General features: G+C 40.7%; 1 protein-coding gene and 1 long non-coding RNA gene across 2 annotated transcripts in view; one reads left to right on the plus strand and one right to left on the minus strand.

The window, feature by feature from the left end:
* The window catches only part of LOC144694723 (EF-hand calcium-binding domain-containing protein 6-like), a 28232-nt gene extending 15084 nt beyond the window's left edge, over positions 1–13148 (minus strand). The window contains exons 1-8 of the mRNA XM_078565302.1: positions 12981–13148; positions 10472–10600; positions 8485–8636; positions 7483–7628; positions 5021–5217; positions 4713–4820; positions 3402–3467; positions 1515–1625 (exon numbers count right to left, since the gene is read on the minus strand). Coding sequence (XP_078421428.1) covers positions 1515–1625; positions 3402–3467; positions 4713–4820; positions 5021–5217; positions 7483–7628; positions 8485–8636; positions 10472–10600; positions 12981–13066 — 995 coding nt within the window. The 5' untranslated portion in view covers positions 13067–13148. The remainder of the gene's footprint in view (positions 1–1514; positions 1626–3401; positions 3468–4712; positions 4821–5020; positions 5218–7482; positions 7629–8484; positions 8637–10471; positions 10601–12980) is intronic.
* The window catches only part of LOC144694402 (uncharacterized), a 1120079-nt gene that overhangs the window by 165886 nt on the left and 928409 nt on the right, over positions 1–25784 (plus strand). The gene's annotated exons all lie outside the window — the stretch shown is intronic.

Below are 25784 nucleotides of genomic sequence, written 5' to 3' on the forward strand. Positions count from 1 at the left end.
TGATGTCCACACGTGCGCAGTTAAACAAAGAAATCCTTTAGTTGCTGTCAAAGACCCCAATCCTACACAAGCTGCACTAAACTGGTACCTCGCCAATAGACATGGGGCAGAATTTTGCCGTTGGCGAGCAGGGGGCGGGGCCCGCTCGCCGATGCGTAAAATGACACGGGATGATGTCGGGCGGAACCCCCGACGTCATTCCACCCCATTTAAATTTTCAGGAAGGCGGGGACACAGCAAAATCAGCTGCCGGTCCACCGACCTGCCAATGGCCAACTGAGGCCATTGACAGGATCATTTAAACAACTAAAGGACCTGCCCGTCCAACCTTAAGGTTGGCAGGCAGGCCAGGAGCCCCGGCAGGCAATAGATAAAACATGAAACCTCATCCAGCGGTGGGATGAGGTTTCATGCAGGGTTTTAAAAATTTTAATAAAGTTGTTCTGCAAATTGTCACATGAGGGAGACATGTTAGGAAATTGTTTTTTCTATTTTTTAATATTTTTCAAAGTGAAAGCGATCTCCCTGAGGCAGCACTTAGCCTCAGGAAGATGTGCGCTCTTTCGTGCGCATGCGCGAAAGAGTGCACTCTTGCTTTTAGGGAAACCCCCCGCCCGCGCATAGCGCTTCCCGCCAGACGTCACGCTGGGCGGGCCTTAACTGGCCTGCCCTCGTAAAATGGCGGTGCGGCCTGCTTCGCTGGTGGGGATCGGCTCCCCACCCACCGGAGGTTGGGTTGGCCCTGCCCATCCGACAGGCAGAAAATTCTGCCCATGATGTTGAAATCTATGCATGGGCAAGATGTTTCTGCATACACCCACTAAACACCAAAGAAACATTTTGGGCTAGTCTATTCAGGTGTAACTGATTTTTTTAATGGCATGACAAGTCTCACTTACCACTGAACAACCTCTCTGGTACTAAATTTTTAATTTGATAAGTGTGGAGTCTCTTCCCTTCAGATTTTAATTATTGTTGGAGAGTTAATGAAGATTAAAAATGAAAACATTTGTCTTTATTCTCTTGTTCTACTTTTTATCTCTTTCTCTAATCCTGTCTTTCTTTCTGTAAAGTCTGTAAACATACTGAATGGTGAGTGTCATTCCATGGCCATTTACCACAAAATCCAGGTGATTATATCACTCTTTCATTCACCAAAGCTGTAATGAATGAAAAGGCCACTTTATTGCATTATTCTGTTCTCCAATCTCTTGGAATGCACACTTTACATACCTAGCCACCAACAGAGATGGTGAGCATCTCCATTAACAAAGAAAACATTTATTTTATGAATATCCATATGTGTGATGCCAAAAAATGATTATGAATGCCAGTTAATGTTACAATCTCAGTGACTTATTCATCCTTGTCAAATTAGAGCTAGGCAGGTCTTTGATAGAAGAATTGACTGATAGCTGTTAGGAACCACATTATCTGAGGGTGTTTGTTCTTTTCATCATACACCTTTGGCCTCAAATTGGAATGCATCTGACCTATAATAAAGATCTACTTACCAACTGTCAAACATGGACATGAACTCGAGGTATTTTACATTGCCTTGGGCATCAAGTGGTATCCGGTCCTTCAGGTAATTCATTTCTTCATCAGACATGTTAATGCCACACCTTGCAAGGTAAACAAGAAAAAAACCCAGAAAATAACCAGGCAATATTAAACACAAGGTGCAATTTCATCTTCTTTAGAAAAAGTTAAATTCAGAAGAATACTGCAAACAAAGAAAGTAGTTTACAAGCACAATGTGTCACTATGTAGTGCAGAATACCAACTCCACTGGAGTACTTCTCCTACCTGTACACTAAGAAAATATCAAAATAATTAGCTCATTCTCTGTTGACCTAGTTTACAACATTTCAGAACAGTTTTGGCTTACACACAAAAGTCTTCTTTTTTTTTGCTTCAACATAATATAGAAAATTTCATCCGGCAATACTTAATATGCCTAAAGAACATGTCCGTTTCTAGAATGGGAAGCTCATTACATACCATCCCAGAATTCAAAAATATATATATAACCTTGAGGGTTATATATTTTTCTGTGTGAGGATTTTCCTAATCTTCTCAAGAATTCCTCCTTTTTTCATAAGATCCTGTGCATGTTATTGTCACACTATCCCACAGACACCTGGTACTCTGACTCAATCAAAGGAGGAGAGATAGGGTAGTTTACCTGATGATGAATAAAAACAGCTTAACAATCTGGACAATAAATGTAAAAAGAGAGACAATTATCAAAATATACCAGTATCAAACAAGGAATTATTTCTCTAAAACACTAATGCAGCAGATGACTTTCTTGTTAAACTTTTTTCATTTGAACTTCTAAAATTGTTCTGGATGTAATTTCTATCAGCAAAATGGCGCTAACAACTGTAATGAGAACCTGTGTCTAATTGAAGCAGATTGCTAATTGAAGCAGAAATTGTGCAAATAATATGTTAAATCAAAACAATTTCCTCAGAATCAAACTGTGTTTTAAGAAAAAAAATCAACCAAAGAAGATGGGAATATTTTACTTCAAACTGTTTTACTTTCTTCTTATTACAAGGATGACTATTATTCACAGATGCAGAAGCTTCTTTACTGCTTGATCCCTTCATTCTTCCAAACCAGCTCAGCAATGCCCTCATTAATGGCTCAAACTGTTGTGTAATTAGGATGAAGGACGCAGCACACATTAGATCTCATTTTTGAGCAGTGCACTCTCATGTGTCTGAAGATTGGCTATTTATACGAACTGTTACATCTGCCTTTTTTTTAGAAAAATGTACTAGCCCCCAAATCCTTGAGAGGCCTATATGTTTTTCAAATTGACTGTCCTATGGGCTCAGAGTGAGGCTACAATAATTGAGTTCATGGGTATTATTTTAAACTGTAGGCTTAGGCCTACAGCAATTGTTTTGAGACAATCCTGACTCATTGCCCTGATATTTGCAGGAAGGTGGTGAGATCTGCGGTTCACATCGGCCTGCAATTCAACACCCGCAATACCACCAAGATCCAGTGCCCTCCCAATGTCATCCACATCCCTCAATTTATTCCCTAACCGGCCCCCCACCATGTCCTTCTTGGTCCCAGCTCAAGGAAATGGCCAGCCAGCATTAATGCTGGAACAGAGAGAAAAGTCTGAGGCATGCAACATCTGTAAGATATTTAAATGCGCAATTTGCCTTCTGGAAGTGGGTCCTCTGTCCCATCGCCATTAAAACTGGCAGTGGGCAAGGCCATTGCATGTATAGATCCCTTTCCACAAAGTTTACGGAAAACAAAATCCCACATTATTACATATATTACTGGCAATTTAGTATCACAAATGTTTGCCTGTATTGTCTATAATCTTACAAAGACTGTAAATCATCCATGCGAGAATTGAAAAAATGTACCTGCTTTTTAGGATTGTCCAGAAGTCTTGTTGGCTGATCACGTCTCGTTTCTGCTTGTCAATTTTACTGCAAATCAAGATAATAGCAAAATGATATCTATTTATAATGGTACATGTTGCATATGCTTCTAATGAATGTACATGTAATGTATGTGACATTGTGCAGATTTATGACATCACATTACTCAGCCGCTGACCTTTCCTCAACTCATCTACTGATGAAACCTTCATTCACATTTTTGTTACATCCAGACTTGACTAATCCAATTCTTTCCTGGCTGATCTCCCATCTTCCATTCTCTTTGCCTCGCTTCCTCTTTTAGAATGATCCTAAAAGCATACTGCTTTCATCCAAGCTTTTGGTCAGCATTCCTGATCATGGCTCAGTGTCAAGAATGGCAAAAATGTTACTGTCCTTGCTAAATGCTTTGGGACATTTTGCTGTGTTTTATATGCACTTTATAAATGTAAGTTCTTGTTGAGTCAGAAGACTGTAATATAGACTTACAATTCAGTGCAGAATTAATGGGGTGTTGCATTGTCAGAGGATTCCATCTGTTGGTTGAAATCTTGTACTAACCTGTCCAATCAGATGACCGGCAGCTCTGCAGTGCCACTGCGAGGTCCCTCTGCTGAGTTTGCAAGGAGAATGAGAGGAGGCCTCCATTCTGAGGTTCAGTTACAGGGAAGGAAAACACTTAATTTTTCTGCTGGGGTCAAGCAGGCAGTCCACAGCATTCATTGAGGAAACTCCCCTGGTAATGGAGTTGGGGATGCCATTGCAGCCAGTGGCGCCCTCCTTGCTTAGGCATTGGCACCCTCCTTGCTTAGGCATTGGAGCCTCCCCCATTGAGAGGCTGCAGAGAGGCCGCCACTATGCAACTAGTGGCCTTCGCATGTGGCTGAGGGCCACTCTGTCCTGCTGCCAGCTAAATGCTGCTAGCCCAGTAAGTCAGCCCTGGGCCTTTAATTGGCTAAATTGGTTGCCCACTTCTGGTCAGTGAGCAGTCCTACCGCTGCTGTTCCTGCCACTGGGAAACTTCCCCGGTAACAACACTGCATTGAAGAGCTGTCCCAGCATGGTTCCCTGGCATTTCACTGGGCACCCCCCCCCCCCACCACATTTCTATGCCCAGCACCTGAGGGGCAGTAAAGTCTCACCCAATGGGTGCCTCCTGCCTGCAGTATTTGCCTATAACAACATTGATTGTACTTCAAAAGTTACTAATTCATGTTCTAAGTACAATATTTTTTTTCTTTATTATCAGTTCATGATAATTATCAGGCACATAAAATTGAATATATCACTTACTGGAAATTTCCTAAAAGAGAAAGGAACTCATTATGCAACAGTTCCATTAGCTTTGCCTCCAAAGCAGTCACTGAAGATTGAGAACCAAAGCTTCTGACTTTGTTAAATCTGTGCAGGACAATGAAGAACTATTAAAAACATTAAAGAGAGAATTCATCCTGAAATAATTTTATAGCATACATACACTGCATTATTTCTATAGTCTGAACAATTCCTGTAGCACCAGTTCTCTACCACAGGTACTAAGCAGAGAAATACTTCAAAGACAAAATACCTACTGCTGTATGGCTTCATCGTCAGCTACTCACCTGTGCTTTTCATCAGTTATAATTCTGTGAGGAACTCCGTTCCCACTTCTATCTTGAAAATTGTGAAGAAATTCCATGTAGTTTATATTTGCTGCATCTTCTTGAAGACCACAACGTACAAGGAAAGTATTTAGCTGGTCTCCTTTAAGTCGAAGGTTGTACTTTTTCAGAACACGTAAGAAGTTTTCTCTGGTTACCTTCATGTAAAGTAAAATCCCAGAAGTGGTTTAGCTAGGTTTTGGTGCTGACACTCTTTTAGCACAAGGTAAATTCTTACTTTTGTTAATTGGTGAATGGGCTTACCAAGGTGACTGACAATATGTTTACACCTCAAACCAGTTGATATCAACATTTATCCTGTAATATACAGTTTGCCATTGTGTTAATATTCACCCCCTGCCCTTTCACATTTTTAGTTATTGTATAAATGGTTATGTATTTTAAGCTTGCCCTATCATGCTCTGCAGCAGAGTGCTGTGCACCTGTCTGGCGAAGGTCATCACACACACATCTTGTTGACACAATTGAATGCAACAATGTGCATCATAACTGGAACTCTCTGTTCAACACCTCTCCCCTGGCTTCCTGTCCTCACACACATCGCTGTGCCACATATCAGCCGACTGACAAAAACCCACAAGCTGGCTGAAACCATCACTTACTACTCCATGATGACCTGTTCAACCCACCTGCTGCCCACCTTCCATCTCAGCGCCCCATATGGAGCACCCTTCCTGAGCAAGATCTACCAGTAGATATCCTTTGGATCAAGGAATGGGAAACATGGGAAGCCATGAACAAGTTGCTTGTGACAAACCCCATCTGTTGAATGGCAGGCTGTGGCCCTTGCTAAGTAGATTCTGGACAGGCCAGGGTCCCTGTACAGTCAACCTCCACCACAGGGGCCTCAGTACAAACCCCTTATGGACTTGTGGAAATATACAAACCATGCTGCACATTACCGAGGAGTGTCCGCTTTACAGACTAATTGGTGTACTAATCACCTTAAACTCAGCAAATTAGGTGGCTATCACTTAGCTTCGGGCATTTGCATTCACTAAATAAAAAATATTTTAAAATGTTACCAGCTGACTTTAATGAAAAATCAAATCAGGCAGAGTGTAAAATGTCACCCAATCCAATCCTGTTAATTTTCCACTAGACAAGTTTGGCTAAAGTTACCCCATTATCTTTTGGACATAACTTCTATTCTAGTATTTAACTCTAAAGAAACCCCCAAATAGAGGTCATTATTTTGATGCAGTTCGCTTTTTGAAAAGACTTAAATTCCACTTTTCTAATATTACTGAGAACAATGCCTTTGACAGCATGCATTTCTCTAAGACAAATTGGACAATGGATCAGACACAACACAGATGCTTCCCTCCAGTGTGCTGGCATGCACCCTCACCCCAAGTTTTTGCAAAGGACATTAATAGCACCATTACAGCAACTCATCAAGGCTCCTTTAACAGCACCTTCCAAACCCGTGACCTCTACCACCTAGAAGGGCATAGGCAGCAGATGCATGGGAACACCACTCCAAGTCACACACCATCCTGATTTGGAACTATATCACCATTCCTTCAGTGTCGCTGGGTCAAAATCCTGAAACTCCCTGCACTGTGGACTAACACCACATGGACTGCAGCGGTTCGAGAAGGCAGCACACCACCACCTTCTCGAGGGCAATTAAGGAAGGGCAATAAATACTGACCTAGCCAACGATGGCCACATCCCATGAACGAATATAAAAAATTGCCACTACTCCACTCACCAGACTCATTGACTTTGTGGACTGTCAAAGCTGAATCATTAAATTAGTGTTAAATATCTAGAATTGTATTTACATTGTGGATTAATTATACTGGGAACTGAGTCAAGGCTCCACGGAATTATTTACTGTTAAAACTGTATCCCTTCAGTCTAGGCTGGATTCCAGCCCAGTTTCCATTGTGTCCCTCAGTCCCTTAATTTGGTAATATAAATATTCTCTTTTCAAAATTGGACTTTCTTCAAATAGCAAAAGTGCACTGTCTTCATAAACAATCATATCACACACAAATCATATGACAATAAGTTCCAACGCATGCCATATGCTTTCAAGAAAATAAAAAATTGTTTACCTAACACTATTATGAAGATAGTGCCCCTTAATTGTCTCCACCATATAACACCAGTTACTCTCTTAAGTCTACAGTCTGTTCCAAATGTTACTTGAAAGTTGGCACATTCCCCAAAGAACTGAATAGGAGCCTGGACAAAGGCAAACTTGTTTTGCACACTGGAATATTGAGGCTTTTCAGCTCCTCCTGCTCCATACTGACGCACATAATTCCTTCTGGCTAGAACAGACAAACGCGAACAGAGGTCGAAAATTGCCTGAGAATAGAATGTAACTTTGAGCAATCAGTGCAGCTTTATGAACATTTAATATCAATAGGTCTGAAGGACACTGTTACCTTTCCAGAATTGCCTTGGTCATAGTAATAGAAATCAGCCAGCATACACTTGAAACCCTCCCTAAACTTTTCCTTTAACCAGTTTTCTATGTCCAATGTCAGCTTTCTCTCCACGTCTGCTTTGGTTTGGTTTCTTCCTGGGGATCCTGCATTTGAATATGAAAGGTTATGCACTAATGTAAAAGTAAACAAGATCTAGCTGGGGAAAGAAGCTGAATCTCTTAAATTTGACGCATTCGTCAGTTCGTATTGAAACCCGTGCATAACATGTGCACCTTTAATTATGCCACAACTTTTAACCAGCAGAAAATGTATGGCAGGTTATTAAATGGTAATGGTTTTAGTTACTGGTTTATGGGCTGGATAAAAAACGGAGGGATGCTAATTTCACTTTATTTTTGGATTTCACATCAAGCAAAGCTCCCAGCCTCCAAGTCCCCCTATGTGTTCTTACACATGCACACAACCAAAAATTTTGTGGTACTTGAGTGCAATTTTATAATGTGCATTTTTGTTACTTCCAATTCTCATTTGGGGGAGATTTTAGCTCCAACTGTGTGGCAGAAACTAAGCAGTAGCTGAATTGGAGGTGCCGATCTTTCTGCCCCATTCTCCGTTGCCCTATTTCCCCGGGCCTTGCACCAGGTGGGGAGGCACCTTCTTGTATCAGGTTGAAGCTTAATTTACCCAGGTCCTGAGGAGGAAGAGCACACCTCCAGGTTCTACAAGAATAATGTGGGCCGCAGCCACCCTGGGCTCTCTCAGTCTCAACTGCAAAACCCCCTCCCCACAAGCCTATCTTTTTCCCACCCTGGAGCTGGAAAACAGCCTCGCGACACCCACCTGCTGCCTGCAGCTCACTGCATATATGTTAGCAAGGCCTAACCCTCAGAATATACTGGGCACTATGGAACAGCCAGCCCCGCACTCCATCATTCACTGATTTAATACTTAAAGTCCACCATGAGTTTCATGAAGGGTAGAGAAAGCATCCATACGTACTGAGCTGATCTTCTGGTAATTGGAATCTGGTTATCTTGCCAAGCGCTGATGGAACTGATCCCCATCCTTCCCTGTTATCACTTTTCATTTGGAAATTCAATGCCCTCATTAAGCTATCGGCTTTAACAATTCCAAGGTCACCTGGGTCATACCTGGAGATGGTATTGATAAAGGATCGAGGAGCTCAGAAGAGGTTTAACATGGAAAGGAGATACAAATCAATTGTATATGAAATCAAAGTACAGGAGCTAAAGTTCTACATAATTGTGTGGGGAGGACCTGCTTTCTTTTAAAACAATAATGGCTTAAAACAATTTAACTGCAAATGTAATGTCATGTATGAACATTCTCATCATGGAAGCATTATACCTAATGTATAGATTTGTTGCATAGATAGGCCACAGTATATCTACAAACAGCACAAACTCAACTGGGGCTGTTCCTGAACAAAGAAATTATGATCAAGAATTAACCATGAGGTGAATGGTTTTCTGAATCTTGCATCCTGTCATCAATCTGCTGCACAATCACATCAATCTTTTGTGAAAATGATTTTCCAAAAATATTGTGGGCAACTAATATCTGTATTTTCACTGATGCTTTCATTGGCCAATTAACTACACAACTGTACTGAGGTATCTACAGGTATACTTATATTCCAGCTAATGATCCAAGACTGTTGCTGGAATGTTGGTTCCAGCCAAATACTACCTTGTTTACACTGCCTGCTCCTGGAATTCTTCTGTCCTGGAGCAAACTCTGGTTCTGCTTTCCCAAATGCTTGCACCCAGTGGATCACACTTAAATGTTCAGAGAATGCAGGCACAAGCATCCACATTCTCCAAGCATTTAAAACAACTCAGGATGCCTTTAAAAAGTATGAACAAGGTCTAACAGGTGCCCAAGGACGTAGTAAACCAGGCTTGATAATAGGCTGGAATTGAATGGACTCAAACTGCTTTTGTCCAAGGGTTAGATTGGAATCCCACTGCGACTTTTTCATTGTTACAAAGCACGTCCTAAGAAAACCCCTTTGCTGAGAAGTTAATACTCAGTTGAATGTAGTGTTATATGGGTTTCTTACATAGCAGGACTATGTATAATTGTACGATGCAGTACTGTATAATTAGTTAATTCAACTTGTGAGTGTTTCCCAGCTCTAAGTACCAACTTGAGTTAAAAAGAGTTAAACATATGGGGCTCAGTTTTCCTCTCAATGAAAAGGTGTCATTACTTTCATGTGCCAATATACTGTTCACATCCAAGAATGCCCACATAAGGTCAATCTGTCAAATGCCAGTTTACATGACTATATTTTCCCCACCATCTTTAATGTAAGGAGCTAAAAACGTTAATAAGCAGGAACCAACATTTAGCCACAAAATTTGGCTGCATAGTGCCCTTATTTCTGGCAGCATAGGTGTTCTCTTGGGTCTGAAATGGTGGCTGTGCCACACTTCTGGTGCAGGTGCTGCCCATGCTCCATGTTGGGTAGGTTGTTATTGTGGGGCACTGGCAACACCTGCTGAAGTATGCAGAATAGGAAGATCATGATGTCATTCAGCGTGTAATGCTGATTTGTCACTAGCCATGTTTGATTTCAATACTAAAGTTAACATCCTCTTGTAATCTCACACAACCAAACATGTGTTCAGAAGCTGGGAGGAGCCCCAACCAGTGCTTTTTAAAGGTATCTTCAACAATTTTCAGTTAGTTGCGGACTGTTCAAACAGATTGTTATCACTTTCCTTTGTCAACCGTCTTAATGGAGATATTAGCCTGCTTATTTTAAATATGTTAATACCTCCACTAAAATACTAGACAAAGAAATATCATAAGCCTGCTAATATCGCCAACAATAATTTCTGGGCTTTAATCACATTGGAGGGAAAAACTAACCAAGTCCTCTGTACTGTAATCATGCCATCAAAGCATTTGTACAAATCATTTCATGATTAATATTGCAGTCATTAATAATATTCTGTACCTTTTCAACAGTTTTCTGAATTCTTCTTGTTCCATTTCTATTCCTAGTTGATGCAAAACATTTTGAAATGTGCTTGGAAACATTCTGCCATTATTCATCTTTGTAAATAGATCTCTCATTTCCAGCGACCTGGAATTAAGGCCAAATGTGTATAATGCAAATTTACACATTTGGATGTTAAAATAAAGATTTTCTTTAAAATAGAGCAAAATGTGACAGGATGCTGAAACACACAACAAACTGAGATGGTGGGATGCAGGTTTGACCTTACATTACTGCTGGATTTCCATTCCGAGCCACACTGTGGCCCAGAAGCCTGCTGCATTAGAAGGAGAATAATTGCATAGCCCCCATTACAAATATCCTATCGCCCCCATTATAAATATCCAAACAATCTGCTAATTGCTGGCATTGACTATGGCCTTGAAGCTGACCAGCATCTTCTCAGTTTCAGAAATGCAGGGCTTAGGAAGAACTCTGTGGGGGGTGGGGTTGGGGGTTGGTGGAGGAGATGGAGGAATTATCCAAGGTGCAGACTCTGCCCCTATCAAGTTTCAATACCATTTGCATTTAAATTGAATGCAATTAATCTCTTCTTTATAAGAAACAGCAAGAAAATCAGTGTTTATACTTTATTAATGTATCATATTACATTGTAAAAAATATTAATTGCTTTTACAAAATTAACGGCTTGTGCACATACCTTAGATATCTAGTTTAATGATAGTATGATGGATGAGCTATCAATGGATGCAAATGATTGCTTTTGCAACATTTTTGACATAATACAAGCAACCTTCTACTTGTTTATGAAAGCACGATTACTTTGACTCACAGAGTAGAATATTACCACATGTTCAGGAGATGTGTTGCTCTGTTTCAGTTTGTGTCCAATTATTCTACGGCTTCCAACAAAATCATAGCAACCTCAAAACATTGAATTGAAGTGATCCTTTGAGTCTAGCAACTTTTGCAGGAACACCGATAAGTTAAGCTGACCACCCATGATTCCAAGGCAGAATTGGCAGAATCCATCAAACAGCCCTAGAGAAATTGAAGTCAATGGGAATCAGGGGGAAAACTCACCACTGGAGAGATGGAGAGGCCAACCATATCAGCACCATGACATTGCTGCAAGAGTTCCTCAGGATAGTGACCTAAGGTCAACTATCTTCAGTTGCTTCATCATTGACCTTCCCTCCTTCATCAGGTCAGAAGTGGGGATGCTCTGTACCATTCGCAACTCTGTCGCTGAAGCAGTTCCTGCCCATATGTGGCAACCTCTGGAGAACATTCAGTCTTGGGCTGATAAGTGGCAAGTAACATTCATGCCATAAAAGTGCCAGGCAATCACCATCTCCAACAAGAGAGAATCTAACCATCTGCCCTTGATGTTCAATGGCATTACCATCAATTTATCATTCAACAACAACCTGGGGGTTACCATTGGCCAGAAACTTAACTAAATCAACCATATAAATACTGTGTCTACAAGACCAGGTCAGAGACTGGGAATTCTGCAACATGTAACTCACCTCCTGACTCCCCAAAGCCTGTCCACTATTTACAAGGCACACGTCAGGAGTGTGATGGAATGCTCTCTACTTGCCTGGATGAGTGCAGCTTCAACAACACTCAAGATACTCAACATCATCCAGGATAAAGCAGCCTGCTTGATCAGCATCTCATCCACTACCTTAAACATTCACTCCCTTCTCAATCTCTACTGCATAGAGGAAGAAGGGCAGAAGACTCATGGGAACACCAGCACCAGTAAGTTCTCCTCCAAGTCATACAGCATCCTGACTTGGAAATATATCACTATACCCTCACTGTCACTGGGTCTAAGTTCTGGAGCTCTTTACCCATCAGTATGTTGGTGTACTTACATCAAATGACTGCAGCAATTCAAGAAGGTTGCTCACCACCTCACTCTCAAGGGCAATTAGGGATGGGCAATACCCATCCTTGCCAGCAACACTCACATCTCATGGACAAATAAAAAGAAAACAAAAGGAGGAAGCAAAAAGCATTAACACAGGAGAAAATGTAATTTGGCGAGTATCACTGATGATTTCCTAAGGATTTTGCATATTGTGAGTTCAACACCCTATAATACCGTGTCATGTCACTTTACAGCGTGGTGTGTACATTTGTCTGACAGAACCATTTGGACAGTGATATAAGTATATGCAGTCTTACCATATATGGGCTATGAAAGTTATATAAACACACCAATTAAACATCTCACTGCCTCTTAGAAGTAGACACAGCAGAAGAGGAACTTATCATTAATGAGGCATACGCTTTATTTAAGATAACAGACAAAAATATTTTCTTCAAGTTTAAAGAAAATAATTAAAAAGCCTTAAATAAAAACAGAAAATGCTGGAAGAACTCAGCAGGTCTGACAGCATCTGTAGAGAGAGAAACAGAGTTAATGTTTCGAGTCCATATGACCCTTCTTCAGAAGCCTTACTTTTATTTTTTGTAAAGACATAGACATTACCTCTCTCTAATCATTGCTTTCAGTTGTATATGAACTTGCATTGCACTCATCCTTTTGCTTTCTTGAGACCTTTTTACAGGATCCATCCAAGTTGGATAACCCTTTGGTTCTTGATCTTTGAAGTGCGAATAAAAATTTTCAAATGTAATGATGGAGTTTGCGTTAAGTTTAAGCCTGTAAAAATACAATTGATAAATATTGAACAGTACAGGTCAGTTGAAAAAGCTGAACAATATGTTAGTGGGTCATGTAGTGGACATGAACACTGCTACTTGAATTCCAACTACAGCTTTTTTTCCATGTCTTAGGCTTCCTATTGAAAGTATGTTGGCAAAACAGTGCAAATTAATCAGACAATGTGTGAATTGGAGATGAGGTACGTGAACAAAAAAAGGGTGCAAATCACTATGGTATCCACATTGAGCTGTAATTCTCAGAACAACCTGTTCCAAGATATTTCTTCAACATCTGTTATGATGGTAGTCTAAATTTTTATCTTTGCTGTCTCACATAAGTATCGCATATACATTTTAAAATCACTATGGGGGGAAAAATCTCAAGCAACAAGATTCTACTTCTTAGCGGAAGATGTCAATATGGAGATTAACATGCTATTGATGAGAAAAATCAAATTAGCTCCATGGAAAATTATTAAAATACCTATGGCTGATGTCCATACTTACTAAATTGAATCTTACTAGCAGAATTTTTAAGATGCCAAGTGAGGTATCTTCTGCATACCCAATAGCCTAAGCTAAAATTAAGTTTAATATAGTTTTTTAAAAAACTATTCTAGTATCATATTTTGTATCAAACATGATATATAAACAACAATGATAATAAGTGACTGAATATAGGATTTTTTTGACTAATCTTGTCACAGCACGAGTGATATTCACATGGAAAATATCATCCTCCAAAAACAACACCGGCTGACAGCTAACGAAACACTCCCATTGACGCAGGACCTCAAAGATAACACATACATTCATCTGAAATCCTATAGTCTTAACTGGAACACACTTCACACTCTACAAACTGATGACAGCCCCACCTCTCAATGATGCACCTCCTGGTTGACTCCAAACATCACCAACCACAACCTGGTAACTGATCGAGTGGTGAAGTCCCAGGTTCAACCTCCACAGAAAATCTGGACAACCCTCAGTTGCTTGAGGATGGGTCAAGGAAGATGTGGCTACCTGGTGCCTCTAGTGGAACATGAGGAATGGCTCAAATTGTGACCATGGCCATCTAAGTCAGACCATCACCCATATACTGAAACTTCTGCCCTGAGAGATCTATCCCTGGTGGCATCACAACCATTCACAGTGCATCAGCTGAAAGCATTGAATCGATTGTTAACCTCAATATCAAACTATAACTGCTTCCCCAGCCATATGAATAAATAATAAGCTCACTAATAAAATAAAACCTGTATATAACAGCCCACCATTGAGCATCCTCTATGAAGTAAAATGTCCAATATCTAATGTACCACTTAGTCATTCAAAGTATATTTTAGAACATACCTGAGTAAAAGATAATAGAACTGCCTTGCAGCAATGTACCTTCTCAGAAATCTTGTTAGAATCGTCAATAATACTTCCCTGACATATAAAAAAAGTGATAAAAAACATTGTTCCGTTATGCATTGAACTAATTGTGGTCCTACATTTTCACTCAAATATAATGCTGAATTGTATTGAGTTACACATCTCTGTACTAAGCTAGCCATTATTGTGTGTTTTGTTCCATTTATCTTATTCAAATGAATGTAGGATGTGCCAGAAATTGCTGCAATGGTGGGTCTGGTGATCTTTTATGCTCATCATTTACAATCACAATCTTTTTGTGGTGCAAATTACTGGGATTTTGATCCGATAATAGCACAGCAGCATCAATGTCATATCAGGGACCTCATGAATGTTGTCCTGGTACATTATCTTCTTGACCAATGAAAGAAAAGGCATGAGAAAGAAACAATGTGAAAGATGGAGAAAGAAACAGGGTGAATTTGAAAAAGGATTAAAGAGGGAAAGAAAAATAGTGGATTAAGAGACAAGAGACAAGAGAGACAGAGAGGAAAAGTAAGAAAAACATGTAAAATAGAAAGCAGAAGATGAGGGCATTGTAACCCAGTTGTGTTTGGCCATTGTTATATTGGTCCTTGATGAGTGACAGCCTGCTTAGATGTATGAAATGTAAAAACATTGAAGGATAGAACCAGAAGATCAGGAAACGTAGAATATTCAGTGGGTACTGTTTTCATGGGAACAAAGGAATTGATAGGCAAAGATGAAGATCAATCTCATTTGCCTTATAATACCCTGATAGTCACATGAAACATTAATAATGGATTTGTTGACTAATCATAGCAATCAGTCTCTATCAATTAGTCTACAACTGACATAGAAATTACATGAGGAAAACTCCTGTGGTGGAGAGCTTTGGGAACAGCAACTCCTAAGTCAGCTCCTTCCTCTCAAGCATGCGGCACTTATCACAACCCCCAAGTTACTTGTATATTCATTCTCTGAAAGAAATCAATTTAATTATCATTCAAATGAGTGACCCACTTCTGAATGCGGAAACAACTTTGGCCGTGAAAATGATTTCTTTCTGATATTAACAAGAGTGTGGATGCCAAAGCTGGCACAAAAGTACTGGCAAGGCAGATAAAGTGTATGTAAAAACCTCCAGGAGCAATTCATTACCTGCTAGAGTGAGATTCCACAGCTTCACTGGTCCTTTCATGGGCTACAAAGGACGTTCAATGTCATGTCAGGACCATAAATTACATCATCAACAGGGCCCTCTAGAACATTAACTACCAGCTTTAAATGATTGCAGCAGGAATAATGTTTAATCATGTATTAGGTTCAATGGGGAGCCTAATAATGAGATAGGGCTTCTATTGGCTTTGATGAGGTGAACAGGAAACATTTCAGTAATTTGCGAGGAAACAAAACTCATAGCATATCTCGTTTACTCTGTGAATTGCTGGATTTTTAGCAAATTAATAGTGCCAAGTGCTGTTAATGTGTCATTCCAATGATATGAGTATCCAGCAATTTTTGTCCCAATGCACGTTTTCTAATAATTGTGAAATCTTGAAGTGCAGGCAAGAATTCTCTGAATGACTAAAACTCAATAAATTTAAATGAACCTTTCTTACTTCAACCACTCAGAAACAATTTAATTTGCATAAGTGCATTGGTGTAGTGTGCTATTAAGTCATACCAATCAAGACCGTAGACAAGGACAAAGAATTGGATACGGATATTTGGGGAAATTCTTGGGCTTACAGCAAGGGAGAGAAGGGAACCTAGGCTAATCCAAAAAAATTGAAGGGGAGCACGTTCCCTATGTTTGCATCTATGATTCACCTAAAGACCCTTGTTTAGTATGTATAAAATCCAACTTTTATCAATGTGGGCATTTAATAAAATATATCTATTTAACTTCTTATCATTTTCTCAGTACTTGCAAACCCTGGTTGAATATTGCTCTATGCTGAGTTAATTGATCTTGGCAAGTTAGGTTGATGGAAACACCACAAATGGACTCAATGTTCTGAGCAAAGAAAGAGAACTCAGTCTTGATCATTGTCCAGTGACCTCTACGGGAATTTTCTTACTATACATTATCTTTTATATGCCTTAAAAGAACATGTGTGATCTGTTGCACTTAGCATACTGCTTTCATGAATGATTGGAAATTACACGCAATATAAAATGACTCCTTCCCCACTCCCCCCACCCCGCCCATTTCAGCATTATAATGAAGCTTGCTGATGAAAGCTCTGTGCTTCTGTTTACTTGGCCCTGGAAATGAATTTAATGTCCACAATAAGCAGGATCTCAGTATAACTCATCAAGTTGACAGTCCTTAAACTGTGATTTACGCCTGTTAATAAGCCAAAGACTAACAGAAAATCTGCATTTTCCATTTATGAATCCTGACAGTCCTACCAGGGGAATGCAAAAGGGCCTGCCTCTTCTTCATAAGGAAGGCTGTCACTGAATTAAGCCATCTCATTGACACGAACCTGTAGACAAATTCTACTGCAGGGCACAACTCTGCCTGTGGGTGTGAAGGTCTGTACTGTGCTACTGGGGAGGGAAAAACATAAAGTGCAGACTATCTAAATAAAACTGAAAGTTGTATTGAGGTTCATGCTGTTTGTCATCAGAAATCAGGCAGATTTTTTACCATACAAAGCAGTAGGCTGTGCGTTAGACGAGCAGGTTTCAGCATCTGATGTTATTACATGCGTTCCCAGCCGTTGAGTTTCCACATTACCATTGAAGCCTCACAAAATGTACCTTTAGTTATATAAACAACGTCTGGCTCAGGTTATTAAAGTTATACCACACTAATATTTGCCTAAATTTTAAAACAATTCAGTAAAGAAAAAGGCTTTCTTCTTCACCTTGTCACAAGACCTCTACCAGTTGGGTCATGAGCCTGGAAAAGCTGTTTTAGAGTGTAGAATCCACCGGATTTGAGTTTTTCATGGAGAAGAAATTGAAGCTGGGAAACCAATGAGGAGAAATACATCAGATCCAACAAAATGCGAGGTGTAAGCCTTATTCTGTAGTATACTGTTAGAATTTAGGCTTTCTCCCAACACTCTAGCAACTCTAAGTAAATCCACATTACCTATGATGTCAAACTTCCTCATACCGTTAATGCAAGGGTGGTCAGTCTCACCTCACCTTTTGAGTTCAGCTCTTTTGTCCATGTTTGGACCAAGGTTGTAATGAGGTCAGGAGCTCAGTGGCCTGGCAGAACCCAAACTGAACATCAGTGAGCAGGTTGTGGCTGCGTAAGTGCCACTTGATAGCACTATTGATGACCTCTTCCATGACTTTACTGATAATGGAGAGTAGACTGATGGGGGCAGTAATTGGCCGGGTTGGATTTGTCCTGCTTTTTGTGTACAGGACATACCTGGGCAATTTTCCACATTGTTGGATAGATGCCAGTGTTGTAGCTGTACTGGAACAGCTTGGCCAGGGGCGCGACAAGTCCTGGAGCACAAGTCTGCAGTACTACTGCTGCAGCCTTTCCAGTAACCAGTGCCTTCAGTCTTTTCCTAATGTCACTTGGAATGAATTGTATTGGCTGAAGACTGGCATCTGTGATGCTGGGGGCCTCAAGAGGAGGCCTGGTTCGATCATCTATTTGGCACTTCTGGCTGAAGATGCTTGAAAATGTTTGAGCCATGTCTTTTGCACTGATGTGCTGGGCTCCCCCATCATTGAGAATGGGGATATTTGTGGAGCCTTCACCTCTGGTACATTGTTAAATTGTCCACCACCATCACAACTGGATGTGGCAAGGCTGCAGTGCTTTGAACTGATGCGTTGGTTGTGGGATCACTTGGCTCTGTCTATCGCATGCCATTTACACTTTTTGGTACGCAAGTGGTCCTGTGTTGCAGGTTCCCCAGGTTGATACTTAATTTTCAGGTGTGCCAGTTGCTGTTCCTGGAATATCCTCCTGCACTCTTTATTGAACCAGGATTGGTCTCCTGGTTTGATGGTAATGTTGGAGTGGGGGATATTCCAGGTCATGAAGTTACAAATTGCAGTTGAATACAATTCTGCTGTTGCTGATGGCCATGGCGCCTCATGGATGCCCAGTTTTGAGTTGCTAGATCTGTTTGAAATCTATGCCATTTAGTACAGTGGTAGCACCACACAAGGCGATGGAGGGTATCATCATTGTGAAGACAGGACTTTGTCTACACAAGGACTGTGTGGTAGTCACTCCTACCGATACAGTCATGGACAGATGCATTTGTGACAGGTAGATTGATGAGGATGAGGTCAAGTAGGTTTTTCGCTCTTGTTGGTTCCCTCACCATCTGCTGCAGACGCAGTCTAGCAGCTATGTTCTTTAGGACTTGGCCTGTAGTGGTGTTACTGAGCCACCCTCGGTGACGGACATTGAAGTCCCCAACCCAGAACACATTCCGTGCCCTTGCCACCTTCATACAATCTATCTGTTTGTGTGTTATGGGGGTTTATGGTTTTTGCAATTCACTGATTTATCAGTAATTGTTGAAATGGTTACATTTTCTGAGCTGTTGCTATGCCTGAATATTGAACATTTACTCGAGCTATCAAATTAGATTAAAAACCAGATGTACCAGGTTCAAATAATTGCTTTCAGCTTACATAACGTGAGTTTACATTCACAACCAGAATATTTTTATGAAAACTATACTTACCTCGTAGAGAGTGGAGGTCGGGAACTTCAATTCCCGATGATCACAGAGCTTTTGCGCATGAGCGGACTGCACATGCGCAGTTCAGCAATTTTTTCGTTCTGTGGGCCCAATGCGCCTGTGCAGAAAGAGAAACAGTGCAAAAGACTGGGTCAGGTGGCCAGGAGCTGAGCGCCATGGAAGACAAGTATCCCAGGCAGGGGACAGGGAGAGGTTCAGAGTCCCAGAGAGGGGAGGGGATGGGGACAGGAAAAAGTCCCAGTTCAGTTAAAAAGGGAGGAGCAGAGAAACAGGCTCCAAACAGGAAAAGGAATGTGGGGAGAAGACTTTAGGTGAAGAAGGCAGCCAAAGGTTGGTGACTCCAAGCTGCAGGCCGCTGGAGCAAAGGTACCCCTTTGGGGCAGTGGCTCAGCCGAAAATCTGAAGTTGTGTTTGTGAGCTGGTGCTTGAATGCATATTCAGGCGAGGTGGGCCGTTGTTGATGGTGTCTGAGTTGGAGCAACTTTTGGAGAGAATTCCAAGGTTAGACCTTCAATGGTGAAGACTGGGAAAGTTTCAGTGAGATTGGTTGAATCACAGTGTTTTTAGACGTCTGGGTGGGTTGTTGAGAAATCCATGGACTCAGTCTTGCTCGCATCTGTCATTTATTGTGCATTGGGGTGTTTTTGACCATATTTTGCCTGTTAGTTCATGTGTATTCATATTAACCTTGAACATTAGTGTAAAAGGTAGAGATTGTAACTTGTTTTACCTTTCTGACCTTGTATAGTAAAATCTATTTTTGTTTGTTCAAAACCTATGGAATCTTGTGGCTTCATTCATTTAGTGTCTTGAATCTCAAACTTTGTCTACTTTAAAAACGTTATTTGCCCCTAACCAGATCTTACCAAAAACTTGGGGTCTGACCTCGGATCATAGGAATATGCAAATCTGAATTAAGCAAATTCCTGGGATAAATAGCAAATTATTATAAATCATCAGTCTGTTCCGAGTATCATTGATATAGTTAGTCCTATGGCCCCAACATTTTATCAGTCCCAAATTGTTCCAAGTCATAATTCAATGTATTTAGAGACAATATGGAACCTTAATAATAGTACTGGTTTCATATTCAGGTGGTCATGGCTTTGAACCATAAGGTTGCCTATGTCAAATGCACCTGCTATCAAAATCTCTGTGGAATTATCCTTTGGAGTTATCACAGTGTCCTAAGATAGCCGCACTACTGTACTGTTGAGTAAGAACAACTGAGATCTCAGTTCCACATAGCTCCCGGTCGTTAGTACTAAAATAAGATTTGTACCAAAAAAGTCCAAGCTCCAGAAGAGGCATCAGCTCCCCTGATGGCTTAAGTGTGTAAATGTACAGTGTGGTATCAAGGTATATAGTGACAACACAGATTCAATCCGTGACTTTTCATGATCTCAAGTGGAGCAGCAGTGCAAATGCTGCTTTTGGCTTCAGTGATCCTAAGCTGTAGAGGGGAAAGAAATCAGTCGGAGTCCCTGATCTTGATTGATATCCAATGATCCCTCCTGGAAATAAATGTAACAAAGCTGGAAATCTGAAATAAAAATAGAAAATGTAGGTCTATCATTGCCAAAGCCATAGCTCTCTTTTCTCTCAATAGACGGGATTAGATCCAACAAATGTGGAGGCTGAATCAGATTATATATGGAAGAAAAGATGAGTAAATGGAGCAGGAGCAATGACACAGTAAATCAAGTACATTATTGAAAAGAAAGTCTGTCCTGAGATTCTGAAAAAAAGAGTGTAATGAATATTTAAAAAGAACCTATTAATTCACAGCTCATCATCACATTGTCACAGATAGTCTAGCATGTATCAAAAGCATTAGAATCTCATCTATTATGAATATGTAACCGGATTAACTCAGTAAGAAATTTATTTATAATCTATTTGAACACGAAGGATCATTAAAATCAGCAGGAAACATATAATTGATTATTTTTTCGGTTGATTTCAGTTCACCTACAAAGAAGAGTATAATAATGCCATTATATGACTGAGACTTTTGACTGAAATACCATGAATAAAAGTTATGCGCTTTCTGACACCCTAAATTTAAGAATCCTTTTGCAGTTCAGTTATTTTAAGTGAGAGGTTCTCTTTTTGAGCTATGTTGTAGTAATCAATATGGTGTTCAATCCCTCTGAAATCAAGTAATATCTTGCCGCCATTCTTAATTAAATTCTGATATTTTTGCACCACAGTAGCACTGGGGGGAACATATTAGATGCACTCATCAATTTTCTGTGATTTGAAATCTCTCCAGAAAGTTTTCTTCTGATAGTGCTGATTGAAGTAGCAGCTGATCAAGGATGGGCATCCATGATGGTTGAGTTTTCACAGAGGAAAATATTGGTGAATACATTGAATTCTGTTCATGATTTTCCAGGCATTTAGATTAAGGTCACATTTATCATAGTTTGCCTGTGACACTCATATTGCTTTTTCAGCAGGAATCTCTTCCAGATCATTGGGACACAGCATCTTTTCAATGGCCCGAATTTTTTGGTCAATGGTCAAGCAAGGGCACTTGCAGCTGACCTTGAAGAAATTCTGGCTGAGTGATCTAGCAATGTTATGGTGTTTCTAACAGCAATACTGGAAACAAAAAGAAGCAGTTCTCATCGAATCAATTGATTTCACAGATTTCTGGTTCGGGTTGTGGGGGTTACTGGGGAAAGCGGACACAGTGCAGTCTGTGGTGGCACAGTGAATGATAGATTGTGATTTCAGGATTGTGCTAAATCCTGAAGTTGCTGGTCAGATTCAGAGGGATAATAACGACAAACACTGATGGTTCACCATCAAAAAGCTCTGCAAATTCTAGGCCAATGTATTTTTCAGATATTAAAATGAAAATCAAACCAAGAATACAGCAAAGACACTGTTTGTCTATTCGAAAAGCTTGGATAGAAGATTCATAGTTGTGTTATTTGATCGAGAATCTCATGAAATGAATCTAAGTTTGAGTTTCTGGTCTCACCTACTATTATTATGCTGCCCAAACTTTTCCCCAGTGCCTCCATTAAGTACACCTGCCTCTGTATTGGATGGGCCCAGGACAAAACTTAGTGTCATCATTAGGTTTTTAAATAAAATTCAAATCGTGCAGTGACTATATGTTTTAGCTTTCCGTAAACATTCAAAATTTTTTATTTATTATTGCTGCAATTTTTCTTTGACATCTGATGGAGAATGCAATAGCAGCGCACTAAATACATATAATATTAAAAACTGCAGCTTCTAAATTCCTCACTTCATCAATTTGCAGCCTCATCTGTGTCCCAGGTCTTGATGAGATAATTGTCTCAGCGTCCTGATCAGCCATTCTGGGGTCACGGGCCCACCGTTTTCCTAATTTAAAAAAAACACTGTCATTATCAGAAAATTACAGAATTATGAGCTCAATCCCTCCCTTATCCAATAAAATTAAAATTTATAATAAAATTGAAAATTTAAAGTTCATAATAATGGCTACCCTCCTGTGTAGATTTTTTTCCTTAATTAATTGTCATTTTCATCTAACATTTGAAAAATATCTGTTTGTTTTTCAGGACTCCCCGATAAATCATTCATTCTTGACCCAAAGGGTGCATAGGTAACTAATCAATAACTCACTCTGTCAGCATCCATTAAAGGTGTACAAGGATGGTTCGTGATGAATCACCTTATGCAGGAAGCAATGCTTCCTTGGAGCATCTGAAAACTTGACATTGCAGGCTGAATTTCAATACTTTCCTGATTCATATCTTCTGGGAGACTATCCCTTCTGTCTCATGCATTCTTTGAATTACTATATGGTATATAGTTGAAAGACTTAGCTGAGCATATTCACTTTACTGATGCTTAATCCAAGTTATCTATGAATAAGCATTTAAAGTGGCACTTACTGAGATTTATCCAATGATCCAGCTTTCTCCACGTGTCCAGTTGTCCCTTTTTGTGCTCTTCGAGTGCATATTCTAAAGCAGAAATGTATTCACTCCTTCTGGTGCTATATTTCGATGTTATCCCATTATTTGTAAGTTCCTGAGAAGCGGACCTTTCACTACACAGTCCTCCGCTTGACAGTCTGGATTCTCCCTGAACTGAAAGGGTTTCAGGATTGCCCAGCCTTGACAAAGGATGTTGCACTTCAGGAAACCTGGGTGGTAACCCCGAATGTGAAGCTGGTCTAGTAATGCTTACCTGAGCCATTTTGGTTATCTTCAGCTGAACAAATACTAAGTCGCCATGATTAGAAAAGCAGTGCTCTCCTTGCAGCAAATGGGAACTCGAGTCACAGCAACAACTTTGTGTTGCTACAGGCAACTCAATTCTATACCTCTGAAAGGAATTAGCTGCAGGGGAGCTCTGATTGAATGGCTGTCTCTTAAAGGTTTCCACTAAATTAAACATAGTTCTGCTATTATTGAATCAATAGTGTGTCATTAACACCGAACTCAGTAGTTAGGATCTGTGTCACACCTTTGACATTCTTTGAACAAAAGCATTTGCTTATTAATTACTCATCTCTTTTGTATTTGAGTTCTATGGTTTCTGCTATTTTTATAAGTCTACACTGTAGTAATGATTTTAAGCCCATTTTTAATTGTTCCTTCTCGTGTATTTACCTACCATTAATATTACTCTTGAAAAAGCACCACTGCATCTTATGAGGCAAAACATCGCTGTGTGTATCCTATCCCACACAAAGTGCTGCTCAACCATCAACCCTTTGTTTGCCAACCTACATTGGGTCCCTGTTTCCCAATGCCTCAAATTAAATTCCCTCTATGCCTTTCCTTATCTCTGTAACTTTCTTCGGCCCTCTAACTCTCCAACTCACACTGTGGATCCCCACTCCCTTTTCCACATCACTGGTGGTCATGTCTTCAGCTGTCTAAGGCCTATGTTCCAGGATACCCACCCTAAACCTCTCCATTTCCTCATGACCACCTCCTCCTTTAAGGCCATGCTTAAAACATACCTCTTTAACCAAGCATTTTGGCCCTCCTAATATTTCCTTCTTTAGCTTGTTGTCCATTTTTCCCTGATTACACTTCTGCAAAGGCGCCTTGTTGTATTTTTCTATGTTAATGATGCTAAACAAATGCAAATGTTTTTTTTGTTGCTCAACCCTTGTGACCTTTTCATTAAATGTCAGTTCAATGACACAGCACTGTTCTGTTTGAGGATATTCAAGTTTTCACAGAACAGTTTCAGGAAAGCACAATTTGTACATTTGTGGCATTGGCTTCTCTTTTTCACGTTGCTTTAGGTTCTGTATATTGCAAGAAACAAAGCACAAAATCAGAAGTAATCATGTATACCAATCATGGCTTCCAGGATTGATCACTGATATTGTAATTTATTATCATAATAAATAATAGCAGAAGAAAATACCATAACATTTCAGCTTGTTCAGCTTTTATCTAAATGTTAAGAAAAATACCTTTTCACAACAGGTATAGGGAAGGCTTCTGGTGACTAGTTTCCAAGTGTGCAAAGTTTGGACATACAAATTTAAGAATGTATTTTAGTTTTAGGTAGCAGCTGCAGGGTTTGTTTTCAGCCAAGCACAATACTCCATTTACCTTGCCTGGCTAAAACTCAAAGTTCTGCAGTCCAGATGCATATTTGTATTCTTAAACAAATGCACAGAAGGTCTCATCTAATAGTTACATTTAAAATGCTTAGACAGTGCTGATGGCAGTGCCCACTTGCCTAAACCGTTAAAAGAATTGCAGGTTGGTTTAAAAGTGTTTGAAGTCCAACTCCATACACTGAACTACATACAGTGTCAAACAGAAACAATGGGGAGAATTTTCCCCATGTCGGGCGGACCCTGCGGGAGCGGGCGCAGGCGGGCACAGACCCGATGGCCGCCTGCGATCAGGTCCGCAACGCCATTTTACGCCGGCGGGCCAATTAGGGCCCACCCAGCGTAGTTCACGGCTCCCGTGCATAGCGGGAGTGTGAGGGCAGCGGCGGGTGCTCTGAGACCGCCGGGTCCAATGGCGATCCAGCGGCCTGTTTAAATGAAGGCCTGGCAGCCTTGGAAAGGCGGCTCAAAGTGGCTGGGAAAAGAGCACATCAGAGGGGCAATGTGCCTGACGCAAGTCCAGAGGGTAGGCCTTCAGGGCAGAACAGTCCGGAGGGTAGGCCAGTGGGGCAGTGTGCCCCTCGTTTTTCCGACGAGTGTCTTTCTGCCCTCCTGGAGGAGGTGGCAGCGCGGCGGGATGTCCTGATTGCGAGGGACGGGTGGCGAAGGCCTCCCCGCCTGGACAAACATGAGTGGGAGGAGGTGGCCGAGAGGATTAGCTCCCATGATGCAGTGCGCCGCACATGGCTCCAGTGCCGCAAAAGATTCAACAATCTCCTGCACTCAGGAAGGGTGAGTACCATGTTGCCTCAAGTCACTTAATGCAGCTGTCATCCGTCATAGTGCTGGAACTGTGAAGCATGTTGCAGTCAGGGTGCTAACATGCTGGGAGGGGAGCTTCCAGTTGGCGGGGCACCAATCCATCTGCTGGTCTTTGCGCTCCACATGCTTG

This window comes from Cetorhinus maximus, chromosome 20, assembly GCF_964194155.1.
Source record: "Cetorhinus maximus chromosome 20, sCetMax3.hap1.1, whole genome shotgun sequence".
Classification (NCBI taxonomy): domain Eukaryota; kingdom Metazoa; phylum Chordata; class Chondrichthyes; order Lamniformes; family Cetorhinidae; genus Cetorhinus; species Cetorhinus maximus.